Source organism: Patagioenas fasciata, chromosome 2, assembly GCF_037038585.1.
Source record: "Patagioenas fasciata isolate bPatFas1 chromosome 2, bPatFas1.hap1, whole genome shotgun sequence".
Lineage (NCBI taxonomy): Eukaryota > Metazoa > Chordata > Aves > Columbiformes > Columbidae > Patagioenas > Patagioenas fasciata.
Window position 1 is genome coordinate 147,175,421 of NC_092521.1, and position 24,720 is coordinate 147,200,140.

General features: G+C 41.6%; 1 protein-coding gene across 6 annotated transcripts; it reads left to right on the forward strand.

Annotated features, from left to right (window-relative positions):
* The first annotated feature begins 275 nt into the window (after positions 1-275).
* PTER (phosphotriesterase related) lies at positions 276-24,644 on the forward strand. Of its 6 annotated transcripts, XM_071805183.1 has the most exons (6): positions 2,945-3,059; positions 12,188-12,290; positions 14,056-14,529; positions 16,717-16,982; positions 20,384-20,524; positions 23,803-24,644. In XM_071805183.1, exons 3-6 carry the CDS (start codon positions 14,098-14,100, stop codon positions 24,011-24,013), a joined length of 1,050 nt encoding a protein of 349 aa, XP_071661284.1. In that variant the 5' UTR covers positions 2,945-3,059; positions 12,188-12,290; positions 14,056-14,097; the 3' UTR covers positions 24,014-24,644. The 6 variants fall into 6 exon arrangements, with proteins under 6 accessions (XP_071661285.1, XP_065686435.1, XP_071661284.1 ...); XM_071805184.1 differs by lacking the exons at positions 2,945-3,059; positions 12,188-12,290 and adding an exon at positions 276-381; XM_065830363.2 differs by lacking the exon at positions 12,188-12,290 and having other exon boundaries at positions 2,943-3,059.
* Positions 24,645-24,720: the final 76 nt, after the last annotated feature.

The window sequence follows — 24,720 nt, forward strand, 5'->3', positions numbered from 1 at the left end:
TTTTGTTTAAGCTAGCGCAAACATTAACAATTGCCCTCTGAGTAAACCAGAACACAGCATGGTTTTAACATCTTCTGTAACACCTGAGTAACTGAGCCATGAGCAGAAGATTTCAGGCTGGAGGAGACTGCTGAGTCCCTGGTCTCGGTGCAGCAGCTCAGCTGTTTCCATCACTTCCTGGGGGCAGTGGCTGTCACAGCCCCCCGGGACACCCCCTGGGTTTGGTACCTCTGTGCACCCTCTGGGTACAGCCTCTTTATGGCACTTCCCTCTAGGTCACCCTGAGGAGCTCTCTCTTACTTCAGGTCTGGCATCGCACCTACTGCTCTGCTCTTTTTTTCCTTCAGCCTTGGAAAGAGACGCTACTGAAGCTCATGCACTGTGAGTATCTGGTCCTTATTTTGTGTCTACTGTTACATAGTGGATCCAATTTACAACAGTGTCCCAAATGGGAAAAGGATTAGGCACTGACCTCAGTGTCCCTTTGATAACTGCATGACGGAGGTGGACAAAAGCACAGGCATTATTTAGCCCTCATCAGACCGTAAATTCTACCAAAGATACTGACACCCAGCTATTTTTTTTTTTTTTTTAATAATAAACCGCTTCTCCTTGGTTTTGAACCATGCAATATGGATATTTTACTTTGTGATGTAACTGACAGTTGCCACTGCTATTTGTATGGCAACATAGCTGAGGGGTCTGGGGGGGCTTTGTTTCCCCGAGTTTCATAGTTTCATGAGCCATTTAATATGGTAACCAACATTTCTAAGAAGCCCACAACATGTTTTTTAGACTTGGGAAAGGGATACAAATGCCAGATACATTACATAAAGTTGTATATCACCTAAATTGTGAATACAGTGTCATAAGTATAGACTCTGCCAGCTGCTGACTTGTTTTCACTGTTCACTACACATTTGGTCTGAAGGAGACAGTCTCATTACTTTGTGTTTACAAGTCTGTCTTTTGTAGCAGGTTGAAGTCAAGGACATAAAAACCCAAAAATTTAGTACCTTACTTTGATTTAGACAAACTGGAGATTGCTTTAAAGAGAAGCTCATTCTGTGTGTGTAAAAATGCAGATTGAATATGATTTTACTTTGTACTTACCCAAGTTTTAATACTACTTTTATATTTTAAAACACAAAAGAGATGTGCAAGTGCAGGCCTTATGTAAAATTCATTGCAAATCTTCAAAACAGGTTTGATATGGCCAGTGACAAATGATGTCCCATAAAGCACTGCATGACTATTTTTAACATAGCTCTCATACATAATTTCTCCTGCATTGATTGCCCAGCAATATGAACATGTTGAAATACAAGGCATTATAAATGACAGGCTTTCATATCTCCACTTAATCTTTGCAGGACCCATACTCAACATGACTTCATATAAGAAGCAAATAAAAACAAGTGACACTGACGGCTGGAATCATCCCAGCTGCTTAGCTCTAGCCATCTATCTGTATTAATCACTGTTACATATACATGGTAACTGGCTGCTAATGGGAAAAATCCCGGACATTTCACCTGGTTCACCTTCCTCACCCTTACATTCCCCTTACTGGGCAGTAATTTGCCTTTCAGCTGAGTTCACACAGGTCAAGCCCTCCCCACGCCAACTACCACCAGGCACTGTGGACTCTACCCCTCAGGTTTAGTATTCCCATAATGCATTTTTCCTTTTTTTTTTTTTTTTAAGCTCAAATTCCATCACTTTTATAAAAGCACAGCTTTCTCTTACCTCCTACCTCTCTAAAGTTGTTTACTCCTGCACCCTCCTCATTTTTCATCCACTACCTCCACTTTTGTCCTACACCATAAGAAAGATGATAAAAGACCTGAGCATCAGTGCGCATTGGCTTTCATTCCCAGTTTTGCCCACTCACTTTCTGCATCACAGAATTATCTGGGATGTGAATAAAAGCTAGGATCCAGCTCTCCCAGGCAATGAACAGCCATATGAAAGGAAGACACACCAGAATCCATTTGCAGGCAGTGTGCTGCAGCGCTGAGCGCAGGTTGAGGCTCTGCACAGTGAGATGGAGGGTCATGGCTGGCCCTGGTCTGGTACAAATGGCGACTGGGAGGTAGTCAAAGTAAGATGTAGAGCAATGAGAACAGCAAATACTTCTCCCAGAAAACGTTGAGGTCTCCTTTCCTGGTTCAGGCAACATGTCTGCAAAGTGCACATGGTGGCTTTGCTGCAGCTTTGGCTGTGTTGCAAGGGCTGGAGGAGTTCCTCACCCTTCATGTCTTTGTTACTCATGTTCCCAGCATCTCTTTACCCTTCTATAAAATGGAATAGTACCACACAGGATGCTGTGAGCCTTGGGGAAATGAAACACTTTTGAGATCCTGGGTGGAAAGTGTAAAAACTTGATGGCAGCTCTGTTTTCATTTCATACTTTGCACTTGCGCTTTTATCCAGAATCACTGTCATTGTCACCCTGTTTGTGGATACTGGGAAACGCCTCTTCAACCTTCCCTGTTATTTACATTGCAAGAGCAAATTAGAAAATCCTGACTCCTGCAAGCCCAAGCATTCACCGCCATCTCCCAGCCCCCCGAAATGACTCAGTGGCTCCAAGCTCCCTCCGTGCTGTGTAAACAGGGAATATGAGCAAATGCGGGCAGGATGCTCACTCACATCCACCGACTCTCATCTGCACTTGGAGACAAGGCGGCACAGCACATGCTGCACTCCCTCTCAGGGGAACGGGCTTCTGGGGACCGCGGGCCACGGGTGGCGGGAGAGGGCCCAGCGCCAGGGCCCGCCCCGGACACCGCGACGGGCGCGTCCCAGCAGGGAGCCAGCGGAGCAGCGCGCCCCGCCCCAGCCGCCCGCCCGGGGCGCCCCGGGCTCCAGAGTCCCCGCCGCCCGCGCACCCGGCCCGACCCACCGCTTTCCCCGCCCGCTGCGGCCCCGGGGCCGGGCCGCGCCGGGGAAGTCCCGCCCCGAGCAGGACGGGAGCCGCAGGCTGCCAGCCGGAGTCATTCCGCGGTGGCGGGGTGGACGTGCTGCCGGTAGAGGGTCCTGCCCGTGGGGTGCGGGTGAGCGAGCGGCCGGGCGCGGAGGGGCCCGTCCCGGCCACCGAACCGCGCCGCATCCACCCGCTGCCCAAAGCCGTAATTAAGCCCCGGGCCCGATTGGCCCCCGGGCCCAGAAACTACCCCGGAGTTGAGGGGCAGGAGCTGTTTCCGCCGCCTCCGCTGCCGTCCCGACGCGCTTTGCTTGGCCCGGGCGGGCCTGGGGCGGGGAGGGCGGGAAGCGACGCCCGCGGCTGACGGTCGCGAGTCGCGGTCCTGCGGTGCCGGGGCCGCGCCGGGACGCGGTGGCCGGGGGCGGGCAGGCGTTCCGTGGCGGTGAGTGCAGGTCTGGGCTCCGAGGCGGAGGCGCCGCCGCTCTGCGCGGGGAAGGGCGCTCAAGCCAGGCCCGGCCGCCCGGGCGCGGCCCCGGCGGAGAGGCAGCGGTCTGAATGGGGCAGCGGCGTGGACCGAGAGGAGAGTGCGGCCGGGACAGCGGCCTGGGGCAGGCAGGGTCCTGCAGGGACTGGGGCGGGAGGTGGTGAACACCTTTCTGGAGGAGCGTGTCACAGGATCGAATGGCAGCTATCAGCAGGTATCAGTAACCCCCCAGCTCAGGCGGACTTCACCGTGTGAGTGCAGCTGTGAGGCTATTTTTAGTGCTGGTATTTAATATTTGTACAGTCTTACCAAGTTAAATACTGAAACCACATTCTGTCTAGTACACTTCTGCCATCAGTCCCTGAGGGTGTCTCTGTGAGGAAGAAATGCCTTAATCCAAAACTGGGACCTTCAAAGTCTGCCTTCAGCAGAATCTGGAAGCACCCACAGCCCTCTGCAAGGTGCTTCCAGAGCTGCTTAACCGTGACAAGGCTCAACAGCAAAGTTCCAGACTTGCCTGTGAGCCTTGTTGGGATCCGGACACCATAGTTTTCTTTGTGGCCTGAGGTATGCTGCTGCCCTTTACAGAACACAGTTGCAGCAGACACCCTGCTTTCTCTTCCCCCTGCACCCGTTTGGTGAGCTCTGTGGAGTGCTGCTCAGGGTGAGGCAGGTCTGGGTGCCCGCTGCCAAGCGGGGTTCAGCATTGAAGCTGAGCCGCTGCCAAACAGTGGCCTTGGGTGTTTGGCCACCCCTGTGCAGCAGGTCTTGTGTCATGGTGAATTTGGTCCTGAGTTGGAGGATACAAGTTCTGTTGGTTGGGAACTCAGACAGGATCTTTTGACCTAGCAAATACATGAATATATATGATCTCTAAGAAACTTGTAGATACAATTATTTTCTTTAGGCATGTGCATGTCTGTTCTTAAGGATGGTGTCTTCTGTATGCTAGAGACTTGTGATAATTCTTGAATTAAACAAGTTTTTAGCCGGAGGTCACTTGCTTTTGAAAAACTGTCATTTGCTTGTATGGAATTCCCCTGTGCTTTAATACTGGATACATTATTCGACATCCTCTGTCATAATACATTCTGCAGTGTTTGAAGGTTGTTGCCTGCTTTCTGCTGGGGGCTGTGTTTCAGTGATGGGTGAACCGATGCTTCTAATAGGTAGTTTTGTATCATTTTGTCAGGTACTTTGGGATTGTTACATGAAAGACTACATAAGTGTCATTTATTATTATGAATGCCTCTCATGTTTTGGAATTTCACAGACATAATATTTGCCATCGTGTCACCATCATCACATTCATTTTTGTAGTTATAATCAAAGGTGGCAACAGTGGCATTCAGATGCTTAATTACATTTTATTTAGGTGACCAGCGCTAACTTATTGAATTAATGCATGGTGGAGCAGGAACAAGTGTCACTACTTCCCTCTGCGGTTAGGGAGCCGTCACCTTGCTCTTCACATGTAAAAATCAGTATACAGTGAAGCATATGGCAATAGCTGGGATATGTTTCAGAAGTGTTTAACTGCTTGGATACGAAGAAGAAAGTAAGAAGAAACACCATCACCAGCAGCGTCATCTCTTATCTGACAGTTTTAAGTAAATCACAATTTTTCATTCAGATCTCAGAAACATGTTGGATCACTCTTCTCAAAAATATTCTGAAACCTGGGTTTTTCCTGAAGTGATTTCTGTGGAGGAGGGAAGACCAAAGAACAATTGTATGTTACCTGCTGAGGTACTCTGTCTTCTTCTGCTCTTTCAGGATCTCACCTCTTACCTCAAAGTGTGAAAGAATTGTTTTACCCTACAGTTGTCTTTGCCCTGTCCTGAGTCTCTGAAGTGACGACTAAATGAAAGGCACTGAACTCTTCCTTTGCTGTGGTTTGACTTGCCTTCTGGCAGATGGGTCTGGAAATGTTCAACTGGTCTTACTGCTGGAGCTCTTGAGGGTTTTAAACTTTGTTGCAGGACTTGTCTCTGTGTTACTCACTTCAGTCTGGGTAGCAAAGATTTTTTAAAAACCCAGATGATTAATAGTTTCCAGGACAAAGACAGTGAGTTTATATCTTCTTTCAGAGATACTGTGATATTGCGTTCCATGGTACAAAAAGACAAAACAGTGGCAGGTTTCTGTGTCCAATTCTTGTTAAGACTGAAGATTCGGCAGTACCTAGAAAGAAAGCAAAAAGATATGCAGGACACCTGACAGTCTGATCAGCTTGTGTGTGTTGGTTGTTCCTGCTGCTTCATTGTTGTACCCAGCTGTGGGTAAAACTTAGTACCAGGAGTTGTACAAGCAAGAAATTGTTGCTTTTGATCACTGACAAAGTATGCAGACTCTATATAGACAGTGTCTAAGTTAAAAGATACTCTTTAAGTTATGCCCATCGGCCTTGAGCTTTCCCTTTGCTCCAATTAACTTTTCTTGTATGGGCTAGTTTCCCATAAGAGCAGAAGTGGACCTTGAGGGGAGCACGTGGCTTCTGTTTCCTGCCGCAACCGTAGCAGAAGAGTCACAGTTGAAACTGTGAAGGCTTTTTCTTGGAGTATTGTTTTTCCAGTGGGTCTTCAGATTGATTTCAAGTTTTGGGATATGGTTGTTTGCAGTACTGGGCAACTGAATTTACTTCCGTGCATCTAAACCCATTGCTCACTACTAAAGAAAGTGGTTTTCTGGAAGTCCCTGCTTATCCTATTTGCTGCAGTGTGCAATCTTGAATGAGGTACTAAACCTCATCTCTACGCTGTTCTCCGCTTTGTGTGGCTTCACAGGCCGTGGTGGGTCAGTGACTGGTATGTTCTGCCACAGAGCTGAGCTTCGGGTTCATTCATCTGAATTTCCAAGCTAGTAATGTCCAGTCTTGACCAGGAGCTAGCAATGAACATTGCATAGACGTGTGATGAGAAAGATGTCTGTTCTTTGGTGTCTTTGACCTCCATCCCTTTTCTCTTTAGTTCTGCATGGAAAGATTGATACACTGATTTGGTGTGGCTCTTGGTGATGGTGCTGCAGAAGGGAGTGATGATGCTCCATCCTATATGCTTACTGAAATGTTTAAGTTCAGATGAAATTATTTAAGTGTATGTGACCTTAAATGGAGAGAAAACGAATTAAAAGTGGTGAGAATAACAGTAAGATTAGAGTTATATGTATACTTAAGTTCAAAATTTGAAATTTAGAGGGAATGTTGATTGGACACGCATTTTTTAAAAGCACAAACTTTCTTCCTGTATCATGTTGTCCTAGAAAGAAAGAGAATGTGTGCTTGTAGCCTAGCACCCATGAGAGGCAAATAAGTTTCTGTTTAGGGTTAAGAATACAAATGCATGCATCAGCATGCAGGACTCAGCCCATATTTGCATATAGCATAATGTGACTTCAGTCCTGATTTTTGGCCTAAAAACATTATGTGTGCATGTAAAATGTAATTAATGTAATGTTGGACCCTAGGGGAGAATTTTTATCTGACCTTTTATTAGGAGTAATTTTGGAAGCTGCCCAAAATGTAAAATCCCCTGAAGTTCTTCTAAAGGAGATGTTCATGAAAAAACACTTATGGGTATGTTGGTCTTGGATTTTTCTGAGGAGGAGAAACTTCAATATGACTTTGCTCAAAGAAGCCTAGGTTTTTAGACTTACCTGCACAGAAACAAGGTGAAAGTCTTACTCTATTGTGCTTACAATAGCTGAACTTTAACCAAATTGAAAAAAAAAGCTTTGTTTCTCCCTTACCCTGTTCCTTTCCCCAAGGTGTGCTTGTCAGAGGTTCTGAGGGCAGTGAATCAATATACTGGCCTTTCATATATGTGTAATAGTAATTAAATTTCTCTTGAAATTTAAGTGACTTTGCTTTTAGGTCATAGAACATTGCCAGTGCCGCTCAAGCAATGTAACTGCTGTGGTGTGTGTACATGCATATTTTGGTGGGACTTCTGCTTATTCTTGGGGGATTATGTAAAGCTTGGCTAAAGCTCTCTTAATTTTTTTCATAGCATGTATTGTAACTTTCATAAAGTCTTTTCTTTCAGTATCCCTTCTCACTTCTGTAGTGTAAAAAGCTTTTCGGTTGCTCAAAGCATATATAGAAAATCTAATGGAAACCAATATTTAGTATTTCTTTTAGCTTGGCTTCTTAAGGAAATATATGGTTCTGAACAGTTTGGGGACCAGAGGTGGATTGTTGAAGGCCACTGCATTAACCCACTACTCTTGAGTATTCAGTACATTTCAGGAAAAAATGTGACAAAGTAGGGATAGACGACGCTTTTTAAATACTTCCCCCAGGAGTTCTCTGGGTTTTGAATCTGTTGGCCAGTTTCTACCCAGTCGAACAATTACACTTACCTGAAATGGTGAGGTTCTTACTTGCTCCGTCCAAGTATAGACACCTAAGGATGGGAAACTACAGGTGGCCTGCCGAGGAAAGAGCAGCAAAATATGCTCATGTAGGGTTAGACAGGAGTTGTTGTAGGAGAGAGGCACTGTAAGTATTCCCCTTCTCTCTGAGAAGAGCTTTAGTTAAGGCATGAAAAATCTCCTGTGAGACTTTGATCCTTAGGACACAAAGCCTTGCCTCAGTGTTGATGCTTATGAAGTACTAGTGTGCTGTCCTCAGGCAGTTTGACTGAGATGGAGGAAGACTAGCGCCATACAGCCAGTGTTCTCGTCCCCTTAGTACACTTCTGCACCAAGTAAGGGGCCATACTGTGAAAAGCTGTCACAATACTTGTTGATTTTTTTTTTTAAATTATCAGAGTAGGAAGGTAGTGAAAAAAGAAGGCACTGCCTCTGAATAGATAGGATTGTTTTCCTTGGTTCATTTTTCTGAGTTAGCCTGAAGTCTTACAAATCATGATAATCTCATAGCTCCAGTTTGGGAGAGTAAAAAGACCAATGTCACTTCTGATCAATGTAATTTCTGAAGACAGGGAAGAGTAATTATGACTTCAGTGGGAATAATGTGTCACCTTCAGAGAAGCACATCTGCCATTTCTGCAGAAGAGACAGGAACTTGCCCAGAAACTTGCATTTGTTCATAGAAAGGGGTGTTTCAAAAAGATGGACTCAGTTTCAAAGGGTAATGATTGCAAATTGGGTCCATGTTTTTGAAACACCCTGCACCCATTCCCAAATTCTGTTTCTTGAGCAAAATAATCCAAAGTCAATATGAGATGTGCTGTTATCTTGCATAACTCAAGAGACAACAAGTGGTGTGATGTAGGAGTACAGTGTTGCAGCCTGTTGGATACCTTTGCAGACATGGATGCAGAGGGAATTGCTGGGCTAAAGTACAGGTGGTGCTGCTGTCACCCAGCCAGTTGTGGTGAACTCTGCTCTGCCACCCTTGTAGCTGCACTTCCCTGACACTGACTGAGCAAAAAAGCCATAGTTATTGAAGTGTATAAGAGAGAGCTGCTTTTCAGTTGTGTTTGTCCTGTAATTAGCACTTAAGAATACATTTTTAAGAAGGTAAAGTACAGAGCGTTTCAAAAAGATGGACCCTGCCTCAACACTGGATAGGTTGCATAGGACTCCAAGACTTGCTGCTACACTCTTGGCCCCCAAGACCACCAGACATTACACCCTGCAACTTTTTCTCTGTTTTTATCCCACCATTAGCAACTAATGTGGATGACCTCAAAACTAGAATCACGGCAGCAAATCCATACTGTACTGTCCGTATAGCAGGTGGAGGGAACATAGAGCAATTATAAAATGTTTACTAAAACTCATTAAACTGTTTGTAAATTTTTGTGTCACATGTTGCCATTATGAAATACAGTGCTTTGAAACTGGGTCCATCTTATTGAAACACCCTATAGATCTTGTTTTGTATAGATCTGTCAGACAAGTTGGAAAACTTGCTTATCTGTTGTGGAAGAGGAAGAACCGTGCTGACAGTATTGAGTTCTTTCCACGCTGTAAACCTCTATGGAGCTGGCAGAAGCGTGGGGGAATAAGTTCTGTTTTTAAATTCTTCCTGAAGTAGTCTACATGTGTTCTCTTACCCTCAGCCTCTTGTCTTCCTTCATCTTGCTCTTTTTCCCTTGTTGCAAAATGTTTGTGTGTGGGGAATGGTGAGATAACACAGCACAGACTAGCTAATGGTAATTTACTACAGATGTGTCATATATTTTGAATTTGGGGCATTTCCATGCTCTGTAGAGGCTGCTCACAGTAGAAATGAACACTCAAAGTGTGTCCTCCATCTGTAAATATATAGTGAACCCGCACTATGTCACGTTTCCTAGGACTGGCTGATTGTAAAGGAAAGACCCACTTACAGTGCTCTTGATGCAGCCAGGGCAGCCCTTGTTTCTAGTTGGCAGCTGTGTTTAACTTCTTCTGAATATAATAAATACCTATTGAGCCATTATTTTTGCTTTTTTCTAAATATGTGTCACAGCAATCTGGTTTAGTGTCACTGTAATCTCATGTAATGTAATGGCAATAAAATTATTCCCACACAAGTCTAGAGAGAATCTGTGCTAATACCATTACAATGTGCTTACTGAATCAAAACAAATGCAGTGTTAGCATGTGGAAACTGTGTTTATGCGATTATAATGTTTCAGCAATATGAGATTACTGTAGGAAGCAACTAATCCGAACCTAGGGAGACTTCCCATTACAGGACCATTAGAATGACACAATGACTGAAGTGCAAGTTTCAGACGGGAAAAGCAGAAACACGAATCTTGTCATCAGTATTCAGGCACTACATCTATAGAACTCAGTAGAGTTTTTACCAGAGTCAGTAACACAGTACCATGACCTTTTTAGCAGTAAGTCTCTTTTCTCTTAACAATACCTCTAGGAAAAATATTTACTTCACCAGTATTTAGTAGTTGGCTAACAGTGAAAGTTGTATTTTGTGCACCATATAATTGGTGGTTGTAAATATTTGTCCAGAGTTTATTACAGAAATGTTAAGGTATTGTTTCAAGGCTGTTGTAAAATAGTACAAATTTGGATTGTATCTTAAAGCAATTCTCATTTTATTTTTATCTAAATGTGTAATTATGAGGAAATACCATTTATTTTTCTGTTTATACAGCACCTGGAGCAGAGAAGCCTTAGAATGTGGGGGAGCACCTTGGTGATACCACAGTATGAATTAATGATTTCCAAACCCAAAATACCTGTTATTGCCAGATAGAGCCTACCAGTTTATCTTTTGCCATAGGAATTGGCACTTTCCCCCGGTTCCCTCTCCCCTTCCCCTCAAACTGGGTTAGGTTTCAGGACATACAATTCACATATCTTATGTAGAACTACCTAAAATAGACTTGCTTGTCCAGAGTTAATTCTTGGCTCGCTTTGTAGTCCATGGAAAGGTGCAGGTAATACAGAAGGTAACTTCTGTCCTATTACAAATACTCACAACGGACTGGCTGAATTGCCGATGGATACGTCTTTCCGGCTCCACTGTGAACATGGTCTAAACAATTATTCTGTAGAAGACATAAGTCATTTTAAATGGCCAAATGAGGTGATATGAGTTCAGTCTCTAATGTATGAAAGAAGAGACTTTCTCAGAAGAAAGTTCTGTATAAAACATGGCACACAAATCCGTAGTAAAGCAAACCAATGTTGATTTCTGTAATAACGTGTACATGCAACAGTATAAGCAACAGTCCTTATTCAGTTTAAAAGCTGTTTGCACCTAAATTCTGTTTTAAAGACACAAATTAAATTATGGTTTCGCCAGGTGAATCTTATTAGGAATAATGTGTCGTTATAATCAAGGCATGCTGTCTGTGTAAATGACAGTAGGGAAGATACCAGCACAGTGGTTTTAAAAATAATTCCAGTCACATGTTGTTGTCTGTCTTTATTTTTCATCATTTTTTTATTAAAAGCAGTGGGTTTCTAAAACTCTGTTAGTAAGCAGGCACATACATTAATATTAATTATATTTTTTGTGCAGATAAAATTAGGCCTACTTTAAATGCTGTATATGTCAGTTTCTGGTTTTGTGATGCTTCTTATATTTATAAAAATCCTTGGCCTCAATCAAAGGGTTCCATAGTAGGCATTGGTTCTGTAAACTCTGTACATGTGCTGTAATCTGAAATCCAGTGTCTGAAAATCAACAGACTCATTATCTACTACAAGAGAAACCTGGCACTGGAATGGATGATTTTGGATGTTCCCTGCATTATAGATCAGAAAATGGCAACCTCAGGCTGTAAGAAGGTCTCATACGTGCAGGTGTAGTTCTTCACAGTGTTCAGGCCAGATTAATTGAGGGTAATCTACATTAACTGGGTCGGAAAAGAATCAGTGGGATCAAATGTTGAAAATCAACTTTTTATCAGAGTAGTAATCTGAAAGTGAGCAAAAATTCACAATTAGAATGGCTTTTTTGAGGAACAGCACTATTAAATAACTAAAAACCTAAAGCAGAAACTCGTTAAGGAAACAGACTGTAAGACGTTGTATCAAGTTTTATTAAACTAACTTCAATGCTTATATATTTAATTATATAATGAAATATTTATATAGGTTTGTTTTCCTAACTTAATAAATGGATTTGAAAATTGTCAATGAACACGGGGGAAGAACAGTGTGTCTCCAGTGCAGAGAGTAGTTATCACTCTTTGTGCTGTCAGGGTTTTACTGAATACTGGAGTCCAGATATTTAACATTAAAAAAAAAAAGAAAAAGAAAAGGTAATGCAATTATCTTAGAATTATCTTAGTCTCTTTACTGTGCATATAAGAATGACTCCAATCATTGAACTTTCTCCAAAATAGTGAGTTGCTGTATAGAGCACCAGCTTTGTTCAAGGATGGAATTAATGACTGGGTCAGACAACTTAATTGAATTGCAGCTAGCAGCAGTTTCTGACTAAGACAGGTATTTTGCTTTTAATTATTTGCTCAAGAATAATATTTTCTGGAATCATACACTTCTTAATTTATTTGGCAAAAAATAAATCATTATATTAATCAGCCAGCAGTCTGTTCTATGAGGGTAATTATTCTTCTGCTTTCTCAAACAAGTCAACACACCAGTCTGGAAATGAAATTCATAAAAGAGCAGTTGCTCCTAAGTCTGCTTTTACACAAGACAAGCAAGCATAGTCAGTCCTTTCTCTCTCATACGGATGGCCAAGTTTTCATTGTAAAATAACAGCCAGCACTGCAGACATCACTGGGCAGGTGGTATCTGCCTTTTGCAGGGGCTGGGTCGCTCTCGTCCGTGGGTGCTCTGACCATGACGGCTGCTCAGGAGATGAAAGTATCCCCACAGAGACCTCGACGTTCTCGTGCCCTTTGATATGCAGAGTTCAGTGCCCTTTGGATTTCAGTTTTTCTGTCATGCTGGTAGATTAGCTTTAGCAGTTAAAAGGAAAGTGTCCTCTGAGGGCTTCACCAGTAACAAACCCGTGTTTATGATATTATTCACTAAAAGGGAGACAGAAATGGGAAGGACCTCTCTCTTTAATCAATAATGCATGCTCTAGTTAGTCCTGTCCTCTGGACATGATTAAACATGTATTTTGTTTCATAACTGATGATTTTGGTTGACTAGGGATTATAACTGTATATCCTCAAGCCTTTGCAACTAGCATCAGGCAGATCCAACATGAATTGGGTAGTCAGCTATGTTCAATGTTAATTAGGCACATAAATGAAAAAGACTACCCCCACCCTCTAAAGGAAAAAATACCCCAAAATCCCAATGGGGAGAGCTGCAGCTAATTCTAACCTGTGGAGAGCCAGACCAAACTCGCACAGGGCAGATACCTTTGACATGAATCTACCGCCTCAATGTGTATCTTTGTCACCTTATCATTTGGAGTTTTGGCAATAACATTGTTTCATTCATGTTGATGAAAAATGTCTCGTAGAGGCTGAGCTGTATAAATTCAACTGTTACGCTAAGGTATGTTCTATACTGGTAAAATATTTGGCCAGTGAAGCTGAGGGGAAGAGCTCTTTGGCTTCTGTCCCGCTAGCTGGGGACCACACTGTATCTTTAGTGACAGTTGTTGGCTTTGGAGGAGTTGTCCTGGGCTGTCCCAGACCCCCACAGCACAGCGTACACGAGCACCTGAGCCTCTGGTGGGGCCGAAGGAGCAGATAACTCCCCCATCCTGGCGTTCCTCCTACAGAGGTGCAGACGAGATGCCCAAACATGGGGAAAACTTCCTCAGCGTGTGAGGGGGGATAGTGAGTCTTGGAGGACACAGATAAACTGAACATACCAGTAAGGAATTTTCAGCCTTGGTGCCAAGTATCTTCATCTGGTGGCTCAAGCTTACAAAATTTGACAGCTGCTGAAAAGCAGAGAATCCTAAATGAACATACAGTGGTTGTTATTAAATAGGAAACATTTATCTTAATGTGAAATTGACTATAACACAATAAATGATGATGATTTCCCTGTACGGGAATGTGGTATTTTTACACTGCTAGAGTACTGATACAAGTGCAGTTGGGTAAAATAAATGTTTTGTTTTCCATACTGACTGCTCTACTGGAAACAGCATTTGCAGACATTCCAGCGAACACACACAGCATGTAGGTACATGTGTTAGAGGAGGGAATTCAGAAATTGTTTTGGAAAGGCTTGGTCTTTCTGAAATGGTTTTGTTTCCTTTCTTCTTCCTTCCCAGGCTCTTAGAATCTGATTATTTTTTCCCTTTTGTTGAAGAAAAATGCCTTCCTTGAGAGGGAAAGCACAGACTGTCTTGGGCCCTGTGGAGCCAGACCACCTTGGCTATACGTTGACTCATGAACACTTGACTATGAACTACAGCAGCTGTTTTTGTCCACCTTCTCCAGGCCAAGAGCCTCTGTCTGATGGGCCCATTGAGATGAAGAACTTGTTTTGGATTAAGCAAAATCCCTACAGCCATAAAGAAAACCTTCTTTTGTATCAGGAAACAGATGCTGTGAAGGAGGAGCTGCTGTATTATAAAGCAGCAGGTGGTAGGACAATTGTGGAAAACACAACCACAGGAATTGGTCGAGATGTGAATACTTTGAGGAAACTTGCTGAAGAAACTGGAATCCATATTATTGCTGGAGCTGGGTTTTATGTGGATTCCACTCATTCTTCTCAAACACAGGCCATGACAGTGGAGCAGGTAAGTCTTAATCATTGCTCAGTGTCTCTTTCCTATGAATTATCCCTGGGTGAGTCGAAGTTGGAGAGATGTTCCAGTGAAATAGTTCTCAAAGAGAAGAACTTGGGAACAGCATTACTGCCTGTGTGTTATAGCTGGACCAGCGCTACTTGCAAGTGCTGGGATTATCTGTCAGCATTTCCAATTCTTAAGCTCTGTTTTCTCTCAGGGAGTTGTTATAATGCAACAGTAAAAGGAAAATAAAGTACTTTGTGTGTGAGCATCTGATACAACACCAATTATCCTGTTCTTTTTACAATTTTTAAGGAAGGAGTATATCCCTTCTGCCTCTTTTGTCTCTTATTTTCTGGCTAATTGCTTCCCAATGAAATCACCCAGAATTCTTGTAAAAAACATAAATAATTGCAATATTTATAGGACAGTTGTAAGTCATTGCTCTTCTCAAGCTGTGTGCTATAGCTCTCTTCTGTTTGTCCAGACTTTTCAGGGCAGAGTCTGCATCAGGCTGTTTGTATGGTGCCTGAGACAATGTGTTAATAATGACTGAGGTCCCCAGATATTCCTATAATAATAAATATTCATTCATCTCTTATTAAGAAAATGTGATGATAGGGAGAAGAGGGAAGGCAACTCTCCAAGGCAGGATGCTGTGAATACAGATGAACAGAGCTGAGAAAATTTTATAAAAATCTATCACAGTTTACAAATGAGTCATATTCATTCTAAAAATCAATGGTCAAAACTTGAGCAGTGCTGCCAGCCGCACTGGACCCAAGCTGGCTCAAGCTGTACGAACAGTACTACTTCTCCTAAATATTCTTCCATTGCTTGAAATTTGATGCAAATAGATTTCTTGGAGCAAAGGTTTCCTTTCTGTATTTGTTGGACTGCTGGAGACCTACAGATGTCCTGTACTCAGCAGCTAATCAATACTTAATCCAGTCCAGAAGACAGGTGGGTACTTAGGAAGGGTTGTGGAGTGACCGATCCATGATAACCAGTGGTTCTTCATTTTTCAGTGAATTTGACATGATGATATGTTTTCTGATTAGACAAAGACATTTTGAATATTTTGAGACATGTTCTTCAGGAGAGGAATGAATTCTTATCTGGTTGTCTACAGAAATGGTTGGTAGATTGGTTGTACATGAAGCAGAAGGTGTGTTATCACAGGATAAAGTGTTTGGCAGACGCCTGCTGTAAATTGTAATAGCTTAGACCGACTTTCATGTGTAGATTGTGTATTTACCAATATGTTGCAGGAGGCTGTTGAGGATATAGGACGTGGAGATAAGTTACAGATGTATTTGAAAATTGGTTTAGGTTTTTTTGGAGTTCCTGCATTTGCTGGCAAATTTCTTTTCTTACTTTGTTCACTTTATTTTTCCATAAAATTGTTATTTCCTTAACATTAAGGGCCAAAGAGTTAGAAGGTCATCATCAGTGCCATTTTGTGTTCTCAATTCTGAATGTCTTCTTTAAAATATATGGTCTATTCTGGAAAAGAAAAACTGAAACTGTTATAACAAACAGCTTTTATTAGCAAATTCTGATGTCTTTTCTGCCTATGAATATTTTAAAAGCAACCTACTTTTGAGCCTGTAAGTTTGTCAACTGAGCTTTGTTCTTGTAGTTCTGAGTCAGCAGAGCTCCTATCATTTTATGTCGGCATTCCCACAAGCAGGATTTGCCATAAATTTGTCTCTTCAGGATCTTTGCCAGAGTTTCTCCCTTCCCGATCTGAATGACAAGGTTTTGTTATTCTCTGAGCGCTTGTTTTGCAATAAATCGCAGTTAATTGTTTCTGGACCCAATTCAGGAGTGTGAGGCACAGATTTCATGATAAACTAACTTTTTTTTCTCTCTGTTTAAGAAAAATCAGTCTCAGCCTAATCCAGTGTTTAATTTATACATAGACCAGCCTTTCTGGCAAACCTGGTCAATTGTGTGAGTGGATACTGTTAAATTGATTTGCTTCTGTGTATATCTTAGTCTTAGTGAATGGCTAGCATAATATTAGTTGACAGAAACCAGATTTTATCTGCAGTGTTTTCATACACCCAACCGTTAATTAAATAAGTTCAGAAAGACCTCGGGAGTGTATAACACAGTGTCCATAGGCCAAATTTGATGCTGTTTAACACAGATAGTATTAATAACCAAAAATCTCATTTTGCTGTTCTCTAGCTTACAGGCATTATCGTTGATGAGATACTCAGTGGAGCGGATGGGACTGACATCAAGTGTGGTGTGGTGGGAGAAATAGGTTGCTCCTGGCCTTTGACTGAGAGCGAATGCCGAGTGCTTCAGGCAACCGCACAGGCCCAGTCACAGCTTGGCTGCCCCGTTATCATCCACCCTGGCAGGAACAGCGACGCACCTTTCCAGATCATCCGCATTCTGCAGGAAGCTGGGGCTGATGTTTCAAAGACAGTCATGTCCCACCTGGACAGGTAAGCAGAGTATTCTGCTGTCCCTCCAGCAGTGCTGCCACGACTCACTCGGGTTTGGGGAATTACACTACAAGTAGCTTAGGCTTCTGTTGTACACTGGGATCACAACATGAAGAATTATCTTCAAGCTTACTGACTTAAAAATAGCAGTTTATATAGAGCTTGATCAGTTTCCAGCACGTCAGTTGGGATCAGCATTTAGATTCACATTGATAAAGAGATTTTTGGATATTAAATGGTCTCTGAAGGCCTGGGAGTGAGATTAGGGATAACTGTAGCCACATTTAAAAAAAAATGGGAATTCTATTAATTTGTATCCCTGCACAAATCCCTGTAATTACAAAGCATTGGATGTTGAGCAGTTCTCACCAAATCGGATGGGAAGCTGCTGGGCTTCCAGCTTTTTTGAAAACTGGGCCACTCTTAAGGGCCTTACCAAAATCTCACAGAAGCTGATGGAGAACTCCTTGATTTGGCTGGATTCTGAATCAAAGCAGAAGGTAGATTTTAAAGTTCTGCTACCAGACAGAAGAAATACTGATTAAAAAGAAAATAGTTGGGGTCTGGATAGCTCTTAGCACAGACCAGAGAGCTTTTAGTTTCATTGAAAGGAAAAACCAGGAGCCCCACATCAGACATGGAGAGGAACTGGGGTGCTTTTCCCTTTCCAGTTTATGAACACAGCCTTTATTACCGAATCGGTTTTGTGTGACCTTGTGTCGTTCATGGTGAGCTGGAAAATGTCCAAGCATTGATTAGTTTGGCCAGTTGCTGAATAATGAAGGCTGTTTGTGGTCATATGATTCTCAGCAATTGGATTGTTTGCCCTCAGTGTGAGCATAATACAGGCAAAAGCGCTGTGCTCCAAATTTCTAACTGTTATAGGCTCTAGGAGCTTGCAAATTGAGCTACAGGTGGTTTGTATTCACGCAGATCTCAATGTTTTACTTGAGGATTTTAAGAGCATAAAATTCAGTGCCATTAAATATTATTTATATCTGATTATATATAAATGATATGGGCTTGCTTTATGTATTTACCTGCATTCTGTTGTAGCTATAGCTATGTTTTTCTCTCTTTTTTAAGGAAAAACTGATTACTTAAATCTCTTTGTGAAAGAGGACTGAGCAAGATGCAGGTGTCAGTACTTATGTAGCCATTTTGATACAACATAAACATCCAGGGATTTTTTTACCTTTATATGCTGCTGTAAATTGTTGGATTCAGTGATTTATCGATGGAAAATAAGCAATATAAGTAGAGAAACAGTCAAGACAGAGGTGCAATTTCACTAACAGCCGCTGATGCACAATATGACATTTCCTTATACTCCCCCTATCATTATTTTCACACATTCAGGTTGGCACTTGCTGTAACGTAGTCTTTAAACTACTGTGAAGTTTGGCTTTGCAATGTGCATTTAACATTTTAAGTCTCCTCCAGTGAGAAAAATCCACGTGGGAGCATCCCAGTCCCTTAAATGTGAGATAAATTTGTACATAGCTCCATATTTCATGTCTGCTTTTGACACAGACAGAATGGTAGTTTTCAGGTGGATTTACAATCAAATGATAAAACTAAAATGCTGGCTACCATGTTGTGCAATATAGCACCTTAGAGCAAAAGGCAGCAAGTGTCTGCAGTGAAACTATGGTGTAGATAAAGGCTGGGAAGCAAAAGCCATCGAGTCTTGGCTTTGGCCATTTATTAGGGACCAAGGTTATAAAGGTATCTTGGTAGAGATCAACAGTCATTCATTTGAGGAGCTTTTGTTGGGAGACTCACAGCAACTGTTAAGAATGCCTACTTGGTAATGGTTTGGTGGGTGTCCCTGCCATGATTTGTAGATGAGGCCCAAACTACAGGATGTTTCCCTGTGCTCCATCACCTCTTCCTTGTGTTCGGGGCTGCTCAGGGACACATGTTGCCCACACACCTAATTCCAGCACAGAGACTGGCAATTCCAGCTGGGAACTGCTGCTGCTGCCACATCCCTGTGGCTTACAAGGGGACCCAATGGCTGATGAAATTAAGCTCTCCTGCTCTTCGTTGCAGCAGAGCACCCAAAAGCCCAACAATAACAATAGTTTTAAAAATAAGTTGTTCTGGCTTTGAATGTGACGTATGTCATTGAGTGTTTTTTGCCACCTGCCCAGGACTGAATACTCTTGGCTTCCATCTCCCTGTGAACTGAGCAGAGCTGGATCTAAGATAACCCATTCTTTTGCCCTGCACTTTAAAAACTCATTTGGTGATAAATGCTCAATCTCTGTAAACTGTAACATTTATTTTAAAATAACATTTTTTGTATTAATTACAGTTGGCAAGTCTTAGACTCCTGCTGGTGGCAGGCTTGTTTGAACAAGGGTTTTCTCTCTCTCAACCCATCTGTTCCTCCTACTTGGTCCTGTTGTTAAGTCATAATAATGAAATTGTGACATCAGTCATTTCCATAGCAACAGACTGTGATGTAATTGTATAGGGTAAAATTACTTTGTGACATCAAAATCTGCAATAATAAAAAAAAAATCAAACTACTGCCCTTTTGGTTAACTGTGTTGTGGTTATAAAGACAAAATTATCATGTATCCTTTGAGTGGTTTTGTTTTCCTTTGGATAGCTTATACTCTTGGTAAAAATGTTTCAAAAAAATATTCTGGAGAGCTGTTATTTCAGTTGGCATTCTTTTGCAAACGAGTGATGGGTTTTAGTAGCTTTGTTCCTTCAGTTTTCAAATCTGCTGCAAAGCTGGTGTCCCAGGGACTCACAGTGCCATTATGTATTTTGGTGAGAGCGTTTCCTTAAGGCATTCTGGCCCGATCCCAGTGCAAACAATGATACATTGCTGTTCTAATGACAATCTAGAAACATCACAGAATAGAAACTAAAAACAAGGTTGTGTATTACCAGTGTGTGATGGATGAAACAAGCCCTGGATGTAACTGTCTCCTGTAACTCTTTCAGGAAAGTAAATCTTTCTTGTGTAAGTAATCCATTGTCTTTTTTTTAAAGTGTCTCTATGAATTAACCTCCTCCTTAAATGTCCTTCCTTGTTAGGTTGTCTGTTGAGAGGGTTAGTGATATCACAAGTAAGTAACTTTCCTGTTTCCATTCAAATATTGTCATAAATGTTTTCATTATTTCATGGGGGAAGAGTTGGTTTTGTTTTGGGTTGTTTAAATGCATGAAGTCCCAGATGAATGTGAGAAGGACCACGCTGTGCATCAGCTTAAGTTGCATGTGTCAGAGAGGAGTTCTTTTTTTCAAAACAGTGAATTAAATCTTAGATTATTGATTTTTATTCCTTGAAACTGGGAAGTTGCAAAATACCTGTTCTCATACCAAGAGACTTTTTTTTCCTCCTGTTACAATACTGACTTTGTGCTACACATGTTCTGCAGGACTATATTTGATACAAAGAAACTTCTGGAATTTGCTGAACTTGGATGCTACTTAGAGTATGACCTATTTGGTACAGAATTTCTTCACTACCAGTTCCATCCTGAGATTGACATGCCGAGCGACAATGAAAGAATTGCGAGGTATCTTCTTACATACAATTTAAGCTATAGCATTCCCATTGGCAAATGAATGTTATTGGTACTTGTTTTAAGGGCATCACAGAATGATTCTGCTTGCTGTTCAAAATTGTCTTTTTTTTCATACTAGAAGAACAACGTTTTTTCTTTCTGCTGCTGTCATGTCTTTGGAGCAGCATGTGTGATTTCTCCTGTCTGCAAAGGAAGATGTAGAATCTTACTGCATTTATATAGCCTGTAAAAAAGAAAAGGCTGGAGATACTGGATTTTTGTTAGGGTTTGGCTCTTGTTTGAAATGTAGTATTGGAAACCTAGTGCTGCTACTAAGCATCCTCTGAACCTGTTACATCTCCTCCTGAATGTGCTAACCCAGCAAAACTCGCCGGTTGTCTTGGGTAGGTTTGATCTTGTGCTTCTGTCCTGAAAACCAGACTTTTGTTCTTCCAAGCACTTTATCACCTCTCCTGCTCCTCTCCTTTTGCCCTTTCTCTCTTCTGAAGGATGAGATTCCTGTCTCCCCAGAACTCCCTTGCTCCTCACACTCACAATGTGAAAATATTGGCCCCCCTGACAAGACAGCTCTTCCCTGCTGCTCCTCAGCCCAGCTGCACAGCAGATCTGTTGTGCTGTGCTAACACAAGGTATTGCCGGGGAGATGTGTCCCTTGCAGAAACTGAGACAGGTAGGATCAGCTGGGAATGGGCATCTCACTCCTTCCACTCTGTCCAGAGGTGTGATCCTCCTGTGCTGAGTGTCTGCACTGTTCTGTGCAGTGCACTGGCAGGTTTCTGAGGGGTGGGGTGCCATCCTGCCTCTGTGTTTTTACCTTCCAGAGTCACAAACAGTTCTTTCATTCTCCTTGATGAGAAAGATTTTATAATCCCTGATCGCTAATGAAGTAAGTTTCTAGCTTTCACTTACATTTCAGAGGTAGCTTCCCTCCCTCTCTTTGTCAGATTAGCCTCAAAACTAATCTTCTGTTTTCAGACTGTTCTCTTCTTAAGAATTTGCTGTGGTTACTGTTCCACTTACTGCCAAATGTTTGCTGCTCCTTTTCCCGCTAGGGATCGTTTCCCTCTTAACAGGGCTCTTCGTCGTGCACTCAGTATTTAAAACTGTTCTAATAAATCTGCAGTTTTCATATCTAGAACAGGTAAAGTCGCTCCCCTCTCCTGTGCCACGGGAGGTCAGCGTGTGCAGAAGCACTGTGAGGAGTATGTGTCGAGGAATGGACTGTGCCTTGGTTAACAAGTGCTTGTTCAACCGTGGCAGACTTTTTATTCCATCCATGATACTTGCTCAGCCACCAATGTCTCTCCTGAAACTCTCTGGCATTTGAGTATTTCTTGCAGCAGACTGTCTATGGGAAGGAAATACAAAGGGTTGTTTTGGGTTTTTTTCCCATTGTATGGTGTGAGTATGTCTGTTTGAGCTAGAAGTGCCATTAAATGGATTTTGTTGGGCTTTTGATACATCCACATTGGACATGGAATGGCAGTACAATTCGTTGTTTGTTGGTTTTTTTTCTTTTTGTTTTGTCAAACACCACCAGAGAGCTGGAAATCAAATTGACCTTTAAATGTGTTGATGAAAATACTAACTGGAAAATACACTTTCAGGTCTTGTCTATTCAAAATGTAAATTTCTGTAGTCCTGCCATACCTACTCAAACACAGTTTAGCCATGTGTGTACTTAATGCATTTTTGTGGCAATCTACTGCCAATTAAATTTAAAAATGGAATTTTTTCAGGGATCGTTTTTGAGTCGGAAACAAGTACTAACTAAACTTACAGGAAAGAGCAAGCAGCAGCAATGAATGTGGAGTATAAAGGACCATATGCCTCCCCAACCCATTAAATTAGTCCAAATATGAACGGAGACAATTCTAAGATGATGTTTGGTCAGCTAGGAATTTAGTCCCTCCAGCTTTACTGCTCTTATTCTCTGGTTGGCTTGTGGTCTCTCTGTGTTTCAGGCTGGAAAAGATACTTGTAATGTGGTCATACTGTGGTATATGTATTGTTGTGCACTATATGGCACTATCTATGGTGGTTTTTTGAAAGATGCTAACATTTTACGAAGTTCTATCTTACTTGCCTTCTTCCTGATGCCCACATTGATTTGATCCTGCTATGTGTATCTCCTCATAACTAATTGTAATAAAAATTGACTGTAAGGGCTTTCAGATATACTGTAGTCACTTGTAAAGCTAGTATTTGCTTTCCTATGGATCAAAGCACAATCAAGGTAAAAATGAGAATTTCACAGCACTGGCAAATGCTGGAATTGGGTGCCTTCAGGGGGAGCAAGTGTTTCCCAGGGCTGGTCTATCTCTGCCGCTTCAATTCTGCAATCCCCTGCCAAACTAAACTGAAGTTTAGTAAGAAACTTCACAGTCATGCGGTACACAAGTTTAGACACCCACCAAATAAATTCTAAAAAATGAGCTAAGCAGGGGATTAAGGTTCCCAGAGTGAAATGTGGAACAGAAGGACTTGCTGTAGTAGACTGGCTACAAGGGAGTGACCAGGATTATTTCTTTTTCCAAACTGACTTCTTGTTGTTTTGCCAAGTCTCTTCAGCTGGGCTGCCGTATCAACTCCTCTTATTTCCTGGCACACGCTGGCACTGTGCAATGCCTGCCTTATTTATCTTCTTTAATGAACATCTTTGAAACATGTTTGGATGATAACTGTCTATATGGACTATGATGCTGACAGCTTCAAATTTTTATTAACCTGGTTTGCTAAATGGAAATTAACTAAAGATGTGGAAGTATTTGTGTAATAGAGCCAGGCGTCTCAAAGGACCTGTTACACACAGAGTCTGGTCACTAACAAATGTAACGGGGACCAGCTTTGTGACAGCAGCAAGAACTAACCTGCTGAGAAGGAGCTTATGTAGGAAATGGTGAGTTACCCACGTGTACAAAACCTGTGTCCCATGCTCGGTGATGCTGAAGCTCCTGAATTCCTCTGTGGGCTTAATGGGACTGGGAATGCCAAATCATACACCAAATGGAAAGGGTTTTTCTTCTCCACTTTGAGATGTGTGATGGTATGTTTTCAGAGGTGTGTTTTGTTTTGGTTTTTTTTAATTCAATAAAATATGTGTTTTAATTTCAATTAAGGATAAGGAATATGTCTTCTGAGTACCTGAAAATAAGTATTTCAGTTATAAAACAGCCCAGCAGTAATGTAAAAAATGTAAGTGCTGCCCAGTTCTGTGCTGTTGCAGCGTGAGGACCTTTCACTGACAGGTGTGCATTTTACCTTTGCAGGGTTCGTCTGCTGGTCGATGAGGGCTATGAAGACAGAATTCTGATCGCTCATGATGTGCACACTAAGAATAGGTTGATGAAATATGGAGGTCATGGATATTCACATATCCTTAAAAATATAGTTCCTAAAATGCTTATTAGAGGCATATCCCAAGATAAAATTGATAAAATACTCCTAGCAAATCCAAAGCAGTGGTTGACTTTTAAGTAGGAAAAATTAATTAGTATTCCTATTTTATAGGGGAGCTTGGTAAAATTCAGATTTGTTTCAGGAGAGAAGTAATTTTAAAACTTCGTTCTTTTCAGAGAAACTGGAAATCATTAATTAGATGTGAACAAACTGATTTTTACTTTTTTTAATTAGAGCAACAAAATTATGTATTCTCTCTGCATTTTCTCCCTTCTACAAGTCTGTTCATGAATGATTTACTGGATATGAGCCTACCTGCAAAGTCTTTTCAACTGACATTTTAAAATAATTGTTTCTAGAGAGTAATCTAATACAGTTATTAAATGTTACTCAAAAATATTTGTGAAGATGCATCATCTGTGCTTTTAAGGAAATTATGGTTTTCAATTAAATTCCCATTCTCCAGGGGTAATTTTAATCCTTGTAATTTGATAATCTTCTATTTTTCCTTATATTCTTTAAATAATGCATGATTAAAAGTCTGGGACTTTTAAATAGCTTCCATAGGCAACAGAAGGCAAAAGGAATCTCAGATAATTCTAAAAAGATATTGTTTCTTTCTAGTTAAAAAAGTCACTTATTTTTAACTGAAAGTGTAAAAAATACTTGCAAAAATATATTTTTGAATAAAGCAATTTGATGACCTCTTAAACTACGTGCAGTATTATTACGGATGTTTTTTTAATCGCCTTAATTTTTTTATCCTGAAGTTTTGGAATCTCACAGCG